This window comes from Hypomesus transpacificus, chromosome 5 (genome assembly GCF_021917145.1).
Source record: "Hypomesus transpacificus isolate Combined female chromosome 5, fHypTra1, whole genome shotgun sequence".
Lineage (NCBI taxonomy): Eukaryota > Metazoa > Chordata > Actinopteri > Osmeriformes > Osmeridae > Hypomesus > Hypomesus transpacificus.
Window position 1 is genome coordinate 2180337 of NC_061064.1, and position 18091 is coordinate 2198427.

The window sequence follows — 18091 nt, forward strand, 5'->3', positions numbered from 1 at the left end:
GCTTGTCTACTCCAAGTCTGTGTACCTGATCACAGGATACATGGCTCTGTTTGTGGCCACATCACTGTTCAGTTTTCACTTACAGTCACTTCAGATTTCTGTCCATCCTATCGCTTTGAGCCGGTGATTGTCCTATCGTTGTGAAACATTTCTCTTGGGTTTACATTAAACCATGGAAACACTTTCACCCTCCTCCTACATGTCCTCCGTCCCTCCCCCACCCTGAAGCTTTCTCTCAGGACAGCTCTTCAGTCTGTTAACGTGGATTAAAAGCTAAAGAGGGTTGAGAAATCAAAAGCTTGCCTGCCCAGCCCAGCCCCTCCCTCCGCTTCACCTGTTCTCTCTCTCTCTCTCTCTCTCTCTCTCTCCTCTCTCCCTCTCTCTCCCTCTCCCTCTCTCTCGCTCCTTCTATCTTTCTATCTTCCATTTCCCACTGAGTCGTACCTCCTGGTCAGGTTTCCTGTTATCGACATCTCCTCACCAAGTCCCTCTGCTCCATGGTTTGGGGCAAGTCCCAGTCCACATGTGGGGTGGAGACTGACAGGTCTACACTACAGGAAACCTGGGATACTCTGAAGACTTTTTTTATTCTTCAACGAGGAGTTCAGAAACCCGTGGATATAATAATCTCGCCCCATTTGGAATACCTATGCTTGGCTCTTTGTTTCCATGTGAACGCCCTGCTGTGAAGTGCCTGCAGACAATCACTCCATTCCTAACCTGGATATTGCCGTTTGAATGCAGAGTACATCAACATGGTATTCATATAGTCTAACACTCTCCAGGTAAGCATGGCTTCCATATATATCCCCATACGATGTTCATCTGATTATGTGACAGAATAAAAGCGAGACACAGATAGGGAGGACAGTAATGACCTGATCCACAGAAGCTAAATTAATTCTTTCGTCCACAAAGAAGCTTTCTAAAGGACAGTCAAGGTCAAGGTCAGATGCCAGGCCAAAGGGGAATGAACAGGGTCAAACTGGCCAAAAGAAATCGACAAAACTCAAGCTCGAGCTACAAAATGGATGTTCAGTTCTGCAGATGATCTATCTAATGTCTGTGCTACGTCAGACCAATAATGGGCCTGTGTGCTGCTTAACCTACGGGTATTAGCCACTCGTAAGCCAGGGACATTATTAGCCAGCGAGGATAGCCGTGTTCCTGTAGATATGGCCCCTCCTAAGCAAGGCCGGCCTGACCCAATAAACTAACTAAACATTTGTTTAAGGTCCCGCGATTGGTTTAACATTTGTAAAAAAACAAAACAATCAAAGGGCCCCCAACACAATTTTTGTTTTCGGCCCCCAAATCCTTAGGGCTGGCCCTGAGTAGAAGCTAACTCCAAAGACACCGCTCACTCACCAAATAACTTTTGGACATTTTCTCATTCATTAGTCACGTCATTCTGCTGTCGTCGTAACAGCTCAATTGGATCCAGTGTTGAAAATTGCTCTTATTTTTAGGGTTCAGAATCTGGACTATGGCCACTAGATGACTCTCATCTAAATCCAGATGTATTCCTGCTTTGATTCTGAGAAGAAACAAAGTGCTTCATAGGGGTGATGAATGTTATAATGACCGAAAGGTGAACCTCAGAGGGTGGCTTAATTGGGGGAAAGTGATAGAGACATCAAGACAGATTTATCTCCACGTTATTTGGCACTACACATAACATGGCTTATAACATCCCCGCCCCCAAGCAGCTAATCAGCTTGAGACACGCATGTCCAGGGACCAGGTCCAGATCCAAGGACATGACCAGATCCAGGACCAGTCTAGTCCAGGGCTAGGACCAGATCCAGGACCAGTCTAGTCCAGGGCTAGGACCAGATCCAGGTCCAGTCTAGTCCAGATGCAGGTCCAGGACCAGGGAGAGGACCAGGGACAGGACCAGTCTTGTCCAGGGCTAGGTCCAGGGCCCAGTGCAGACCCACAGATTCCCTGGACTGGTGAGGAATCCTCAATCTGCTCTGTAAGCACAGCACACTGAGAGCCTGTCTAACGGTCTTATGGTGAGGCAGCACACTGGTATTAAAGTCAAACAGGAAATGGTATTGTGTACTTCCAGGTCATTAAGGGATGTGTTCCATGTGCTGTAAGCTTGGCAGGGTTGTTGTTGCCAGTAATGGGAGCTGTCCCCCACTACTCACACTTCAGATGTGAGCGACAGTTCCTTAAGTTGGCGTTGTCCTTTAGATTAGACTCAGGTCCAGTTGTAGGTCTTTGGTAGTTCAATAATAGTTGGTTATTCTGTCATCAGTGATCCAAGAAAACCCCCTCTTTGTGTTTTTCTCTCTCCTGTCATTTCCCACACTGGCTGTTCCATGGACGCAGTAATGGCTGGTAGTTTGGTGGTTACTTTGCCCGTGCTGGGATAGCCACCTTCCCCCCCCCCTGCCCACTCTCCCTTCACGCTCCCCCCCCCTCCCCCTCCCCTCGCCTGCATCCGAGAGAGCCCCAGAGAAGAGATCAAATGGCAGCTCAGAAAGACGCCAGCTTCCTGCACCAGCTGTCTCACCATCCTCGATGGCAGCCGGGCCCTGAAAACAGGGAGAGGAAGAGACTCGGGAGGAAATCATCGCCGGCACACGACAGCTCTGTGCCTGCTGCTCCTACGCCATCCTCCCCGGTGTTCAGGTCGAAAAAATGGTGGGGCAACTGGCTGATGTTGCCCCTGGTCATGGCCACGTACCTACCCTGCGAGGCCTGGGGGACGACCTTCAAGGTGGCCATAGTCGGACCCTGGACATGTGACCCTATGTTCTCCAAAGCCCTCCCTGACCTCGCGGCTCGCCTGGCCACCAGTCGCATCAACAAAGACCCGTACATCAGCAAAGGCTACTGGTACGACTACACGCTCATCAACGAGGACTGCCAGTCTCCTCGCGCTCTGGCCCGCTTCGCCGAGCTGGAAGGTTACGGCTCGGCCTTCCTAGGCCCGGCCAACCCGGCCTACTGCTCCCACGCGGCGCTGTTCGCCAAGAACTGGAACAAAGGCCTCCTCTCTTGGGGCTGTCTGAAAGCCAACATGGAGGACGGGCCGTACCCAACCTTCCTGCGACCTCTGCCGCTGTCGTCCCGTGTGCTGTTCTCCGTGCTGCGCTTCTTCCGCTGGGCCCACGTGGCTATCGTGTCGGCCGAGGGCGACCTGTGGGAGGCCACTGGGAACGAGCTCGCCGCCTCGCTGCGCGCTCTCGGCCTGCCCGTCAACACCGTGGTAACCATGGAGATGGACAAGGAGGGGCCCCGGAGGGCCCTGTCCAAGGTGCGGGACGCAGATCGCGTCAGAGGTGCGTGTGTGTCAACGCCCAACTGAATGTGTTCTCATTCGTTCGATCCTCTTTTGCTTGAACATTCTATAACATTCACTCTCTGCCTCCCCCTTCTCCACTCCCCCTCCCCCCATCCAGTGGTCATCATGTGCATGCACTCTGTCCTGATTGGTGGAGATGCCCAGTACCAGCTGCTAACCACCGCCATGGATATGCGCATGATCGACCGCGGCTATGTCTTCATCCCCTACGACACGCTCCTGTACGCCCTGCCCTACCGCGACACATCCTACCCCGTCCTGGCCAACGACACCAAACTGCGGCAGGCCTACGACGGCGTCCTCACCATCACCATGGACCAGGGAGAGCGCAACTTCTACCAGGCCTTCAGAGACGCGCAGGACTCCTATGAGATCCGCACCAGCACGCCCCCAGAGCAGGTGAGCTCCCTAACCCAGGTACCCCATCCATGTAGGTAACCCTAAACCCACCAAACAGGTAACCCTAACCTCACCAAACAGGTAACCCTAACCCCACCAAACAGGTAACCCTAACCCCACCAAACAGGTACCATAACCAGGTCTCGCTTGTGTATGCTGTAGGCAGGTAATCCAAGATGGAGGGTGTGTAATACTACTAATACAGCAGGTAAACCACAGAAAGCAGTGACCAGTGACTGACCACAGTCTCATCCTCCCTTCATCGTCCCCTCTGTACCCCGCCCCCACAGGTGTCTCCGTTCTTTGGGACCATCTACAACATGCTCTACTTCCTGGCTATGTCAGTGGAACAGGCGCGTCTCTCCGACGGTCGCTGGGTGACCGGGGACATCCTGGTCAAGAGCGAGGGGGGCTTCGACTTCGAGGGCTTCAACCAGCCTCTGATCTCAGGCAGCGACGGGGAGGGGATGCAGGGTCGCTACGTGGTTCTGGACACCAATGGGCTCACCTCCAGCCTCTACTTTACCCACGTCCTGGAGGCTTCACACACCTACGGCAAATACGGAAACCTGAAGTATAAAGGGCAGTCGATCCACTTTGCCGGCAGCACGCCGTATACTGACTCTGGGTGTTGGTTTAGCTCGTACTTTGCCTGCAGCGGAGGTGAGTGATTCGGCTGTTTGGTGCGTGGTCATCCATCTTTCCATCAAGACCTGTGTTGAAACCCAGTGTCCACCCCCCCCTTCCAACCCCTTCTCCTCCCTCCTTCCCCTCCTCCACCCTTGCCTTCCTCCACCCTTCTCCTCCCTCCTTCCCTCCCTCCCTCCTTCCCCTTCTCCACCCTTCCCCTCCACCCTGACAGGGACGGATGGAGCCACTCTCTTCTTCTTGTTCATGCTCTTCATCATGCTGGCCGGTGGAGGAGCAGCTGCCTTCCTTCATTTCAGGTGAGCTGATGTCCAACACACACATTCACGCAAACCGACAGTGCAGGGGGATTTGAACCGGCAACCTCAAACACTTTATTCCTAGTGTATTCCCTCGATCCAAACCCCTGGGGCCGGTATTTCAAAATGATCCCACAGGATCTAACTCCTGGATTGGATTAAATCCTGATCAGATCCTGAAAACTGGTATTTCAAAGCAAATCTGACCTGAAGATTCAGATTCGGGAATCCAATCCTGCTTTTGATCTTGAGAAAAGACTGATGTTGAGTATTTCAAAACTTTAGTGGGAAATCTGGATCAGCTTCACTGCTGTTTGATCAATGTTTATTTTCTTTGCACGTTCCTTTTTCAGCAAACACCGTGAAATTGAATGCCTTATTCAATTTCAAGTTGTATAATTAAAGTAACAAGTTGTACCCACTGAAAAATGCCTCCACTGAAAATCAGTCAAATGTATTTATTAACATGCATTCAGCACACAAACTTAATTTTCATAGCCAAAGCTCAAAAGGTTATGCCATTTGGAGCAGGTCTGTGTTAACTGGCTGTCTTCTCTTTCCACAAACTTCTGTAAAGAAAAACAAATATTAAGGTTTTAGGGCTGTCTCTTTTGTTGACAACTGTTTCCTAAAAAGATATGTACAACACATTTAAAAATCTACACTCAATGCCTTGTGAGTAAATGCATTAAAATGTGAAATGTGGACCGCGACATACAGACGCTAGCCTATCTACTAGCTCCTTAACACAGAAGTCAATGGAGCAGCGTTAGCTCGCATTAGCGCGAACTCTGCTTTATTTGACTTCGCCAAGCTCTTCTTTCAACTTTGTGATGATTTACGTAATTTGTTAACTCAATATAATGATTACCTTTCATCTAATCTTAGGACGCATCAACACTGACCAAGATTACATTTACATAGTTGTGCCAGCTTCTCTTTTTTATGTAAATAGTTGGCTCCATTTCCTGTTTCCTGTCTGTGATCCAGGGGGCGGGATGGATTTGAACATCCCAATCTGCCGGTATCAGGATCACTCTGATCCAATACAGCAAAGTTTTGAAATACCGGTATAGATAAGGTTGATCCGTGGCTGAGGACAGTGAGGACAGGGGGATTTGGTTATCCGGATCATTCTGATCTGGGTTACAAGTTTTGAAATACTGGCCCCAGGTCTATATCCCGATCTATAGCCCTGGTATATACCTCTGATCAATACCCGTCCCCTGGATGTATGAAGTCAATGGCTCGTGTTGTCCCCGTGTCCCCCCAGGCGAAGTGGCCGGGTGGGGTTCAGTTTTGGTGGCGGCAGCAGCGTGGGAGCAGTAAGAGGGAACTTGAAGATCATTCTGACTCTCGACGACCTGATCTTCATCAACACTCAGATCAGCAGACAGGTGAGCCCGAACGCCATTTCCCAGCTCCTTCCTGTGTGTCGTTGACGCTGTCTCGCTGATCTTTGTCCGCACTGTGAGCTTTGCTCCAGGAGATTATCAGCTCTAAGACCACCCTCCTCTCCCCCCATCCCCCCTCCCCCCCTTCCCCTCCCTCCCTCCCTCCCTCCCTCCCTCCCTCCCTGAGCAGAAGCTGAACGAGGACAGCGTGATAAAGAGTCAGCTGGACATGAAGGCCTCTCGCTACTCGGTGTCTGGTCGGAGTTACTTTGCCTCCACGCCCGAGAGCTCCAACATGGCCATCTTTGAGGTGGGTCTGCCTGGAACACATCGAGGTTGTTGATGATGTCATCACAGTACAGGAGTCATCAAAGCACACGTGTTCCTAAATGCGCTAACCCCAACCCTAACACTGACCCTGATGGGAGCAAACAAACAACAAAAGCTTCTGTTCATTTCAGGAATGGTTTCAAGGTCCTTTTTTGTGTTTGGTGTTCCTAAGCCTTGGGATTGGGTCCTGTGGCCTGTGCAGATAATCCATGTGAGGGTTTCCATGTTTCCAGGGTGACTGGGTCTGGCTGAAGAGATGCCCCAATGGAAACACTGTGGGATCTGTCAATGACAAGACTCAGACTGTCTTCAACAACGTGAGTGAACTCATCTGGTCCTGGGGAGACAGTGACTGAATGAAGAAGCTGTGTGGAACTTCGATTCACCCCAGAGTATCACTCCTGTCCTCACTCCTGTCTTTCCTCTCCCTCTCTCCCTCAATCTATCCCTCCATCCTCTCTCTATCCCTCCATCCTCTCTCTATCCCTCCATCCTCTCTCTATCCCTCCATCCTCTCTCTATTCCTCCATCCTCTCTCTATCCCTCCATCCTCTCTCCATCCGTCCATCCTCTCTCTATCCCTCCATCCTCTCTCCATCCGTCCATCCTCTCTCTATCCCTCCATCCTCTCTCTATCCCTCCATCCTCTCTCTATTCCTCCATCCTCTCTCTATCCCTCCATCCTCTCTCCATCCGTCCATCCTCTCTCTATCCCTCCATCCTCTCTCTATCCCTCCATCCTCTCTCTATCCCTCCATCCTCTCTCTATCCCTTCATCCTCTCTCTATTCCTCCATCCTCTCTCTATCCCTCCATCCTCTCTCTATTCCTCCATCCTCTCTCTATCCCTCCATCCTCTCTCCATCCGTCCATCCTCTCTCTATCCCTCCATCCTCTCTCTATCCCTCCATCCTCTCTCTATCCCTCCATCCTCTCTCTATCCCTCCATCCTCTCTCTATTCCTCCATCCTCTCTCTATCCCTCCATCCTCTCTCCATCCGTCCATCCTCTCTCTATCCCTCCATCCTCTCTCTATCTCTCCATCCCTCCACCTCTCTCTATTCCTCCATCCTCTCTCTATCCCTCCATCCTCTCTCCATCCCTCCATCCTCTCTCTATCTCTCCATCCCTCCATCCTCTCTCTATCTCTCCATCCTCTCTTTATCCCTCCATCCTCTCTCCATCCCTCCATCCTCTCTCTATCTCTCCATCCCTCCATCCTCTCTCTATCTCTCCATCCCTCCACCTCTCTCTATCTCTCCATCCCTCCACCTCTCTCTATCTCTCCATCCCTCCATCCTCTCTCTATCTCTCCATCCCTCCACCTCTCCTCCAGCTCAGGGACATGCGTCATGAGAACCTGAACCTGTTCCTGGGTCTGTTCCTGGACTGCAGCATCTTTGGCATCGTGATGGAGCACTGCTCCCGGGGCAGCCTGGAGGACCTGCTCAACAACGAGGACATGCGTCTGGACTGGATGTTCAAGTCCTCCTTACTCATGGACCTTATTAGGGTGAGGAGGATACAAGATCCGATTAGCTCTGTGGATGATTTAATACAGTCATCTGATATATACTCTCACAATAAATATACATGGATATAATAGTGTTCTCTCTCTCTTTCTCTCTCTTGCGCTCGCTCTCTATCTCTCTTTCTCTCTTTACTCTCTCTCCCTCTCTCCTCTCTTCCTTTCTCTCTCCTTTCCTTTCCCTTTCTACTCTCTTCTCTTCCTGTCTCTCTCTCTTTCTACTCTCCCTCTCTCCTCTCTTCCTTTCTCTCTCCTTTCCTTTCCCTTTCTACTCTCCTCTCTTCCTCTCTCTCTCCTTTCCTCTCCCTCTCTCCTCTCTTCCTCTCTCTCTCCTTTCCTCTCCCTCTCTCCTCTCTTCCTCTCTCTCTCCTTTCCTCTCCCTCTCTCCGTTGGCCTTGTATAGGGGATGAAGTACCTGCACTATCGGGACGTCATCCACGGACGCCTTAAGTCCCGTAACTGTGTGGTGGACGGCCGCTTTGTCCTGAAGGTGACGGACTATGGCTACAACCAGGTGGTGAACAGCCAGGACATCGGGGAGGAGGAGCAACGTCCTGAAGGTAGCAATCATCTCCGACATGATCGGCTGTGAATGTTAATGAGGCCTTCACCGATGCCCACATGCCAGCACCTGGAGTAGACATGTCTTTGGTGATCAGATTCTGTTCTCCTCACGTGTCTCCATGTGTCCTCCTCTCTCATTGTGTGTGCGTGTGTGTGTGTGTGTGTGTGTGCGTGTGTGTGCAGACCAGCTGTGGACTGCTCCAGAGATGCTGAGAGACAGCAAGCTGAACAGGAAGGGGAGCTTCTCAGGAGATGTTTACAGTTACGCCATCATCATGCAGGAAGTCATCTCCCGCAGTTCCCCCTTCTGTATGCTGGACATGCCTCCCAAGGGTGAGGCTGGGGCTGGGGTGGGGGCTGGGGTGGGGGCTGGGGTGGGGGCTGGGGTTTGGGGCTGCACATTTGTGTGCATACATTTGTGTGTGTGTGTGTGTGTGTTGACGTGTGTGTGTGTTGACGTGTGTATTCATGTGTGTGTTGACAGAGATCATCAACAAGGTGAGGTCGCCCCCTCCCCTGTGTCGGCCCTCGGTGTCGCTGGAGCAGGCCCCGCTGGAAATGATCCAGATCATGAAGCAGTGCTGGACCGAGGAGCCTGACCGTAGGCCCACCTTCGAGGAGATCTTCAAACAGGTACCGCCCCTCACTCCCTGTCTGCTCACACTGAGACAGAAGAGTCAAATAGAGTCAAGTCTAGCAGAGTATAGTAAAGTACACTTTGTTGAAAGTTCAACTCTTCCTCCTGCTGAAAGTTTCATTCCTCCTGCTGTTACCACAAACCTGTAGCTAGCCACTGTAGCTATCTCAGCCAGGCATCTCTAGTCACGCCTGCTCGTGTGTGCATGCAGGTAAAGAACTTGACCAAAGGGAAGAAGACCAACATCATCGACTCGATGCTGCGCATGCTGGAGCAGTACTCCACCAACCTGGAGGACCTGATCCGGGAGAGGACAGAGGAGCTGGAGGTGGAGAGACAGAAGACCGACAACCTGCTGGCCCAGATGCTGCCCAAGTACGGACCCTCCAACTGACCTGACACCTGCCTGCCCCTGTCCCTCTCTCTGTCTCTCTCTCTGTCTCTCTCTCTCTCTCTCTCTCTCTCTGTCTCTGTCTCTCTCTCTGTCTCTCTCTCTGTCTCTCTCTCTGTCTCTCTCTCTGTCTCTCTCTCTGTGTGTATCTCTGTCTCTCTCTCTGTCTCTCTCTCTGTGTGTATCTCTGTCTCTCTCTCTGTCTCCCTCTCTGTCTCTCTCTCTGTCTCTCTCTCTGTCTCTCTCTCTGTCTCTCTCTCTGTCCCTCTCTCTCTCTCTCTCTCTCTCTCTCTCTCTCTCTGTCTCTCTCTGTCTATCTCTCTCTATCTCTGTCTCTCTCTCTCTGCCTGTCTCTCTCTTTCTTTCGCTCTGTCTCTCTCTCTCTCTCTCTCTCTCTCTCTCTCTCTCTGTCTCTCTCTCTGTCTCTCTCTCTCTCTCTCTCTGCCTGTCTCTGTCTCTCTGTATCCATAGCAATGTTGTGGTATGTCGCTTTGGATAAAATCACATAAGAAAATATGTTTTATTAGTATTAATTATTAAAATTCGTATTTATTTACTGAAATAAGCCTTTTTTTTCCAGTATCTTCTGCTTAACCTTCTATATCGACTACTAGTATGTTGCATAGGATAGAAATGTCTGTCACATGAATTCAAGGTCATGTGTTAAACTGCCACATCCTGTCTCAGTGTCCAGCTGATTTCCTGTCTGTGCTCCGCAGGTCTGTGGCCCAGAACCTGAAGACTGGCAAGCCTGTGGAACCGGAGCATTTTGCCGTGGTAACTCTGTACTTCAGCGACATCATGGGGTTTACCACCATCTCTGCCCTCAGTGAGCCCATCGAGGTAGTGGACCTGCTCAACGACCTCTACTCTCTCTTCGATGCCATCATCGGACTGCATGATGTCTACAAGGTGACAGTCCAGGAACCGGACTCTTCCTTGTCTGTTCAGGATGGATCGTCTGTCCATGTGGAGTGCTGAGTGTGTCGTGACGTGCGTGTATGCGTGTGCCTACCTAACCGTGTGTGTGTTCGTTTGTGTGTGTGTGTAGGTGGAGACTATAGGAGACGCCTACATGGTGGCCTCCGGAGTTCCCAACCGCAATGGGAACCGCCACGCTGCAGAGATGTGCAACATGTCCCTGGACATCCTGCACTGCATAGGGGCCTTCAAGATGAGGCACATGCCCGACGTCAAGGTCAAGATCCGTATCGGCCTCCACTCTGGTGAGGAACACTCTCCAGCTCGGGTCTTCAAACTCACTACTTCGATCGCACTCAACAGAAACCAACCAGAACAGAAACACATGACTCAAACACACCATCTAGCATCTCCCAAAAAAGTGGAACGTTTTAATTCCGATTTCTTGACCTAGAACTCTTTGGAGTACAGAACAAATGTCAAAGGAACTGACGTTCCCTGCCACTAGACCTAAAAGGGTTATTTTAACCTGATCCCTTGTCTGGAACATATTCTTAGAACCGTGAAACGTCATCCACTTAGCCTCTGCCATCCTATTAGGCCGTGCGTAACTCTGATGCCCTTACTCCTGGCTAACATCGTTTGGCACATTTGTCCTCGTGGTTCTGGGTCCTTGTTCGTAACAGTGACGGCTTGGAGCTGAGAGATACCTGCTCCAATATTTCACCCTTCCCTACTAAGCTATTCTGATGTTTTATCGACTTGTGTCCACAAACTTGTGAGATGTAATCCCTCGTCATAACATTCGAGTGTGGGCGGATGCGTGTGTATGTATGTGTGTGTGAATGCGTGATTGTGTATGTATGAGATGTGTGTGTCTTTATATATATATATGTGTGTGTATAAATGTTTGTGTATATAAATGTATATACGTGTGTGTGTGTGTGACAAACAGGCCCTGTGGTAGCAGGAGTGGTGGGGTTGACCATGCCCCGGTACTGCCTGTTTGGAGACACCGTCAACACCGCCTCTCGAATGGAATCCACCAGCTTGCGTAAGTACTCCCTCTTCGTGTTCCCCCCAAAACCCTGACTCCCCACCTAGCGTCGAGCTGCAGGGAGCAGCAGCATTCTGCTGGGAGAGCATGCAACAAGAGGCTCAAGGAGGTTTACTGTGAGCGGTCCTCACTAATCCTTTAAGACTATCAGCTGAATTAGTGGACGAATTCAAGGTTCAATGAAAATGTCCTCTCTGACTGAGGGCTGGGGTTAGAGTCAGTGGCAGGATGAAGGCGCTTGCTGTCATGTTGGTGGTTGGCCAAATCAAATATACAGCTCTCGTGCTCAAGTTTGAGGAGACATTTCAATGGATTGTATTTCTTGAGGCAATAAATGCAACTCACGTGTCGACATGATTCCGATTTTATTTCAGTATTACAAAAGATTAATTTCTTTGATTTCAAGATTGGATTTCCACATTATTCTTTGAGGGTTATCTATAGCAGTGAGTTAGACCCAGTTATACTCTACTCCAATGTGCTGGCCAGGAAGGTAAACTGCAGCAGCTATACAGCTGGTGTTCAAACAACACTATGTTCCCAGGCTTTCTTGGAGAGCTGATTTATCCCAGCAGTCTAAGAACATTAGAGGACTCAAAATGTGGTAAAAGATTTTCCAACACCCAAACACAAGTCTTAGAATCTGGACGGAACACTCTAGAATGCCCCAGGCATTCTAGAATCGGGAACATTCCGCGTTCCGATTACTGCGCTGTGGTACAGGTGCCTTTGACAGGAAGTCTGGAACACAAGATACTTCCGAACAAAAAATTCAGTTATTTGGCTTTGAACTTATTTTGGGACAAATGTTAACAACAAAGACAATGATAACAGCTTGCGTTTAGCACTTGGGACTCTGTACTCTTACAATGTCATCACATCAATGTTGAAACAAAGAAAGTCTGGTCGTGTATTACGGAGTGTGTTTGCAAGGCTTGTATGTGAGAATGACTAATGCTGTCCTGTTGTCTGTGCAGCTTACAGGGTCCACGTCAACAGAAGCACAGTAGATATCCTGAATATCCTGAACCAGGGATACAAGATAGACAACAGAGGCTTGACAGAGCTGAAGGTAACCTCACACACACACACACACAAACACACAAGCCCCCATACACACATACTGTAACTCTCCCTTCCACACACATCCTCATAACTAAAACAAGGATGTGGTCATTCATAATTTGTGTGTTTATAATTGGAGTGCTTCATCTCTCCTTGTCTCCTGTCACCAGGGGAAAGGGGTGGAGAACACGTTTTGGCTGGTCGGCAAGGAAGGGTTCAACAAACCCCTCCCCGTCCCGCCTGATCTGTCCGGGTAAGACCTCACACACACACCTGTGTTCCCCACACACCTAAGGACTGGTGTTTTTGTTACACTGTACCCTGTAATACTGGGCTTGAGATGTTCTCATTATTCACTGTACCGGGTCATCCTGATCCGTTTGTCCTCACAGGTCGACCAATTACGGCATCTCTGTGGAGGAGATTCCTGCCGACAGGAGACAGAAGTTCCTGGATCGGCAGAAGAAGATGGGCTAGATTATGGTAAATTACTTTTTTTCCAGATAACTTTGAACAGTTGTGACATATTTTACCAAACTCACACTTTTTACTAGCCTGGCTGCCAGCCCAACTTAGCCCCACCCACAAAAACAATTTGGTTGGGAAGTTGGGTCTGGGATCGCTAGTTTTGGGAAAAAGTATGTCCGAACAGGAGCTGTTCAGACGAATCAAATTGTCAGGGCAAGCTTTATACGATGATGGACAGATGATCTACAGTAACGTCATCAACCACATCACCAAAGAGCGCTTGGGTTGAATTTGTTTTCAACAAACAACATATTACGTTGCTCTGATTGGTTGTAGGTCTATCCAATTTAGCGAAGAGGCAGTTTTTTCTGGGTTCAGTTGAAACACGCCCCATATTCACAGCCCAACGGAGTGGTTTCAGACTCATATTCTGACTAGAATTATGAGTATGACAACGTCAGGCTAACGTTTGACCTTATTACACAAGCGTGTTTGCAGTCAGTGATGTGTATTGACATTAAGCAGCTGCCTACATCAACATTAGTTCAGGAGATCCCTCAATACAGAAAGTAAAAGTGAGTTTAAATGATAAATGACAGTTGGCCTATAACAGGAATGACTGGCTTCCACTGCCCACAGCTACCACATCCGTCCACCAGGGGAAGGTTGAAGTCAGCCAACTCAGATATGGACACTCTGGAGAGCTGCTGTGGAGGAAGAGGAGGAGGAGGAGGAGTGGATGTGCACCAGGCCAGTCCTACACACACTCGGATCAGCAGGTTGTGCCCAAACAAGCCAAAGTTGGACAGACACTGTCATCAACACATCACATATGGTGCGCTGAGTAAGGATGAGTTCAAACAAGAGTTTGTCATGAGAAGCGTAAACAGGACTACCACGAGGGAGATCTACTACAAAGCAGAATAGTTAGAAAAGACCAACGTGCTTTGATGTGCTAGAAAATCAAGCTTCTCCAAACCACCATTGGACGATGGACTCTTGCTGAAGTCATCTTTAAACGACGGTTTTATCACGTGTTAAATTACTGTAATGTACTAATCTCTACTGTCTCTCTTGCTTTGTAGAATTATTTGAGTGATTTCATTACCAGCATCCCAAGGGAGTAATGTATTCCTTTTCAGTCAGGCTGATGAGTCTTAGCTCCTACGTACACCCCAACTCTCATAGTGACTGGTAGATTACCACAGACACACAAGGTAGAATATCTTTAATTCCTTACAGGTCTATAATAGGCTTGTATTATTCTGGTTGATAGAAATTCTCCCTTTGCTAAAATCATGATGTTACCATAATTCAGGCCTTTGATTTATTCAATGAGAACTGAGAAATGTTGATCCTCCCCTTGACAACAAAAGCCACTGTATAGTCATTGACAGTAGTCTGTTATTAGTTACGAGATTAAAATATATTTGTAGGTTAAACAGTTGGGTTGAAGGCTACAACCACTGTTGTCATCAGAACCCCCAGAAAAGGAACAGTAAAATGTCACATATCATTTCTCAAAAAATAAGGTTTTTATTGTTTTTTTGTGCTATTCCTCTAAATCCAGGTACGTATTTATAGACTTGTTGATTTTTATGTCATTCACTCATTTCTTTTTAAAATTATCATCTGTACATTGGTCATAAAATATGAGATGAATGAGTGATAATTGACAAGATAATCATAACTGCCACACTATAAGGAATATTTCAATTATTCGACTCAAATACGCCACATCCATTACATTCAGAAGCTATCTTCAACACATTTCTAAACGCAGAAGCAAAGAATACTACAGTAAAATAATAAAGTCCTATTTTTCATGGATAATCCCATTATTGTCAAGGAACTGCTCCATAGATGAAAAGTTATAAGAAACTATTTGATTACTGTTGTTCATCTGATTGACTGTAAATATAGGGTAAATGGACCCAGATAGCCAAGTTAAAATGGAATAGAGAAAACTTTGCAGTGTTCAATCTGAAATGTGGACTCATTGTTTGTCCTCGTGTAAATAAACTAGTTTTAGAGATGTACTTTATGTCCATGTCTTTGTATTACTACATTATCTAAAAGGTAAAACTGTGGCTCTGCTTAACTCCAGTTGTTTGGTTCTGCAGTGACATCGCACTGTCTCTCGACCCAAACGACACTGGATGGGATAGAACATCAAATCAAACTGTATTTGTTTAGCACTTTTTACTAGCATTGTAAACTTAAAACTGATAAAACAAAACAACATTAATGTGAGAATTCCTTTTATTTGTATTAACCGTAACAAAGTCAACACATTTTCCCAAGTAATAAATATCTCAAGTTTATCTTTTTTTTTTAAATCCAATCTGACTTCCCCAGTGTCAGTCATCCTCCTCCTCCTCCTCCTCTCCGTCCAGGCCCTCTGCCTCCTCTTGAGCGGCCCTCTGGTCCTCCAGAGCTGCCTTCAGCGCCTGCTCCTCCTCCAGACTGGGGTCCTGGGCCTCCGTGATCTCCGGCCCACTGGGGTACTCGCGCTGGGGCGCGGGGGGCCCGGTTGGGGTGTAGCCGTCTCCAGCGAACTTCACCCCCCAGCCAATGTAGATGTTCTCGAATTTCCTACACGGATAACAAGAACAGAATCATTTTTTTCTTCAAACTGGGATGTTGTCTAACCAGGCGTTTGGTACTTTTGACTCAGACTTAGATAAATCGCGAAAGAAATCCCATCTTACTTGCCACTCGCGTACGAATATGCTCCTGGCCACAGGTTGGAGCGCAGCACGGCAACAGCAAACTGAGAAATAAGGTGTGAAGACATCCTGGAACTCCAGGGAGGGGTTTCGAACACCTCTGCAACAAACACAACGTCAGCACTTTATCAGAGCAGAACGCAGGAGGGGGCGGGGGGCTTCGAGGCCTGTAGAGAAGGGGGGGGGGTGGGGGAGGAGTGAGGAGGGGGGGGTCTCACCTATGTCCTCAGTGAGAGGAGTGAGGAGGGGGGGTCTCACCTATGTCCTCAGTGAGAGGAGTGAGGAGGGTGGGTCTCCCCTATGTCCTCAGTGAGAGGAGTGAGGAGGGGGGGTCTCACCTATGTCCTCAGTGAGAGGAGTGAGGAGGGGGGGTCCCACTTCTGGTTCTGGCTCGTCAGGCTCCTCCTCTTTCTCCTCTTCTCCTTCCTCCTCAAATTCATCCTCCGGCTTCTCCACCTGGTTCACCCACACACAGCGACCCTGCAGGGGGGACCGAGCGCCCGTCAGCATCCGAGCTGCCATGGCTGTGATGGAGCCGTTACGTGGAGGGCAGTGAGCACACTGAATGCTAATCCACAGATCCTAGAGCGTTACCTGTTGTAAGATGTGCTGGACGTGATGCACCCAGGCAGACAGAGATTCGGCCATCTCGTGAACAGGTATGCCCTCGAAGTCGGGGTTCTCCTCGTAGCCGTCTCGAGCACCCTCCTCCTCCTCCTCCCCTTCCTCCTCTCCGAACTGGTAGAAGCCCAGGGGACTGACGTGTGAGCCGGCTGAGATGCGAGCTACCTGTGCCCTTAAGTAGTTGGCCTCGTTGCCCGGGAACGGGGGGTAGCTGACGACGGGGGCATCCAGTCTGCCTGTGAAGAACTTGCGTATGTGACGTGCAGCCGTCACCTGGGCTGGAGTCACAGCCGGCAGCTTCACCCAGGGAAGGCCCGGCTCTGTGCATACAAAGTAGCTGTACTTGTTAGCCCCCGTGTGGTTTTCCTCTTTTGGCACCACCGGTGGAGGCTTGTAGGTAGAGCGAGGGAGAGGGTCTGCCTAAAGGGAAACAGATCGCCGCGGGTTTTAATGAACGTGAAGTACAGCAAAAACACAGGCCTTTGATTATCATTGTCATCATGAAGGACAGTAAGGAAACAGCTCTTTTATTCTCTTTATCATCTTGTTCTACTCACCACGTCTACCACCTCGGTGTCTTCCTCCTCCTCTCGAGTCTCTCTCTTCTCCTCCTCTTCCACCACTTCCTCCACCACCTCCTCCTCTTCCTCCTCCCCCTCTCTGTACTCGCCTTCGGCCACTATATAATTACTGTCCGTGCCCAGAACCTTGCCCCAAAACCGGCAGCGATGCAGAGGTTGTGTGTCCACCAGGTGTTTGAGTGCTAGGAATATTCTGTGCATCTCCTCTCTGCCCAGACCAACTCCAGCTTGCTCTAGGAAAAAGGCAAGCTCTCCTACATTGGGAAGAGGTGTATCAACCTGATAACAGGGGGTGGGGGGGGGGGGGGCATATTTTGATTGACTAGATCCACAGGATATTATTTATTTAGGCTAGATGTATCTTGTCGAAGTTGTGAAAACTCACCAGCTCCTCCTCCTGGTCACCCTCATCCCCGCCACCCCGAGAGAACAGCAATCTCTGCTTCTCAGCCAACAGCTGGGTAGCGGGGATGAAAGCCACATCTCGCAATGTGCTCTGCGTTTCAGGAAGCATTCCCCGTTTCACCTCACGACTCATATCTTCAAAGATGTCGACCACATTTTCTGGACGTTCATCCATCACCTTAGTTAGTAACCGTGCCAAGTGGTCGTAGCTGGAAAGTGAAGTGCAAATCAACTGTGATTAACTTCACATGCATAGTGTAAGTTATAATGCTTGACAATCCAAACTACAACCACCACTTTATACTCACAGGTTGATGTTACTTTTAGTGCTATTCTTCAGCAAGAAAGCCTTGAAGTTGACCGTCATTTCTTCCGTTTGGTTGGTCGGCGCAGGCTCCGCAGACGCCATCTCTATGACTTATCAAACGTTACTTTGCTTTGGCAATGCTGTTAAGTTGTTTGAGTAGCCACACACAATTCACCAAAGGAAGTATTTAACCACACATTCAACATACGACCTATTCTTTAAACTTAGAGAAACTATGGATCGACAGCTCAAAATACTGCCGTCGGTTTTGACATTCTCTAGAAACAAAGAGTTGGTTACGATGGTAAACAATTGGGTTGCTAAGCACAATGCACGTGCACGTTCGATCGCGCGCCCGGACCACAGACTGGACCGCGGCTCTCTGACTCCGCTGGACATGAACTGGACACAGTTCAGCTCAATGTT

At 49.1% G+C, this 18091-nt stretch overlaps 2 protein-coding genes across 2 annotated transcripts; one reads left to right on the top strand and one right to left on the bottom strand.

The window, feature by feature from the left end:
- Nucleotides 1-2479: 2479 nt before the first annotated feature.
- Nucleotides 2480-13724, top strand: gucy2d (guanylate cyclase 2D, retinal). Its single transcript, XM_047020572.1, has 19 exons — nucleotides 2480-3296; nucleotides 3417-3718; nucleotides 4009-4381; nucleotides 4581-4665; nucleotides 5939-6062; nucleotides 6250-6369; nucleotides 6623-6706; nucleotides 7725-7901; nucleotides 8320-8476; nucleotides 8664-8813; nucleotides 8965-9113; nucleotides 9329-9492; nucleotides 10228-10420; nucleotides 10560-10734; nucleotides 11385-11483; nucleotides 12464-12558; nucleotides 12722-12804; nucleotides 12944-13034; nucleotides 13659-13724. Exons 1-18 carry the CDS (start codon nucleotides 2480-2482, stop codon nucleotides 13026-13028), a joined length of 3432 nt encoding a protein of 1143 aa, XP_046876528.1. The 3' UTR covers nucleotides 13029-13034; nucleotides 13659-13724.
- A 1627-nt stretch (nucleotides 13725-15351) lies between these two features.
- On the bottom strand, nucleotides 15352-18012 carry rsph4a (radial spoke head component 4A). Its single transcript, XM_047020030.1, has 7 exons — nucleotides 17667-18012; nucleotides 17339-17567; nucleotides 16930-17232; nucleotides 16343-16792; nucleotides 16087-16228; nucleotides 15731-15848; nucleotides 15352-15614 (listed from the first exon to the last, which is right to left on the bottom strand). Exons 1-7 carry the CDS (start codon nucleotides 17765-17767, stop codon nucleotides 15380-15382), a joined length of 1578 nt encoding a protein of 525 aa, XP_046875986.1. The 5' UTR covers nucleotides 17768-18012; the 3' UTR covers nucleotides 15352-15379.
- Nucleotides 18013-18091: the final 79 nt, after the last annotated feature.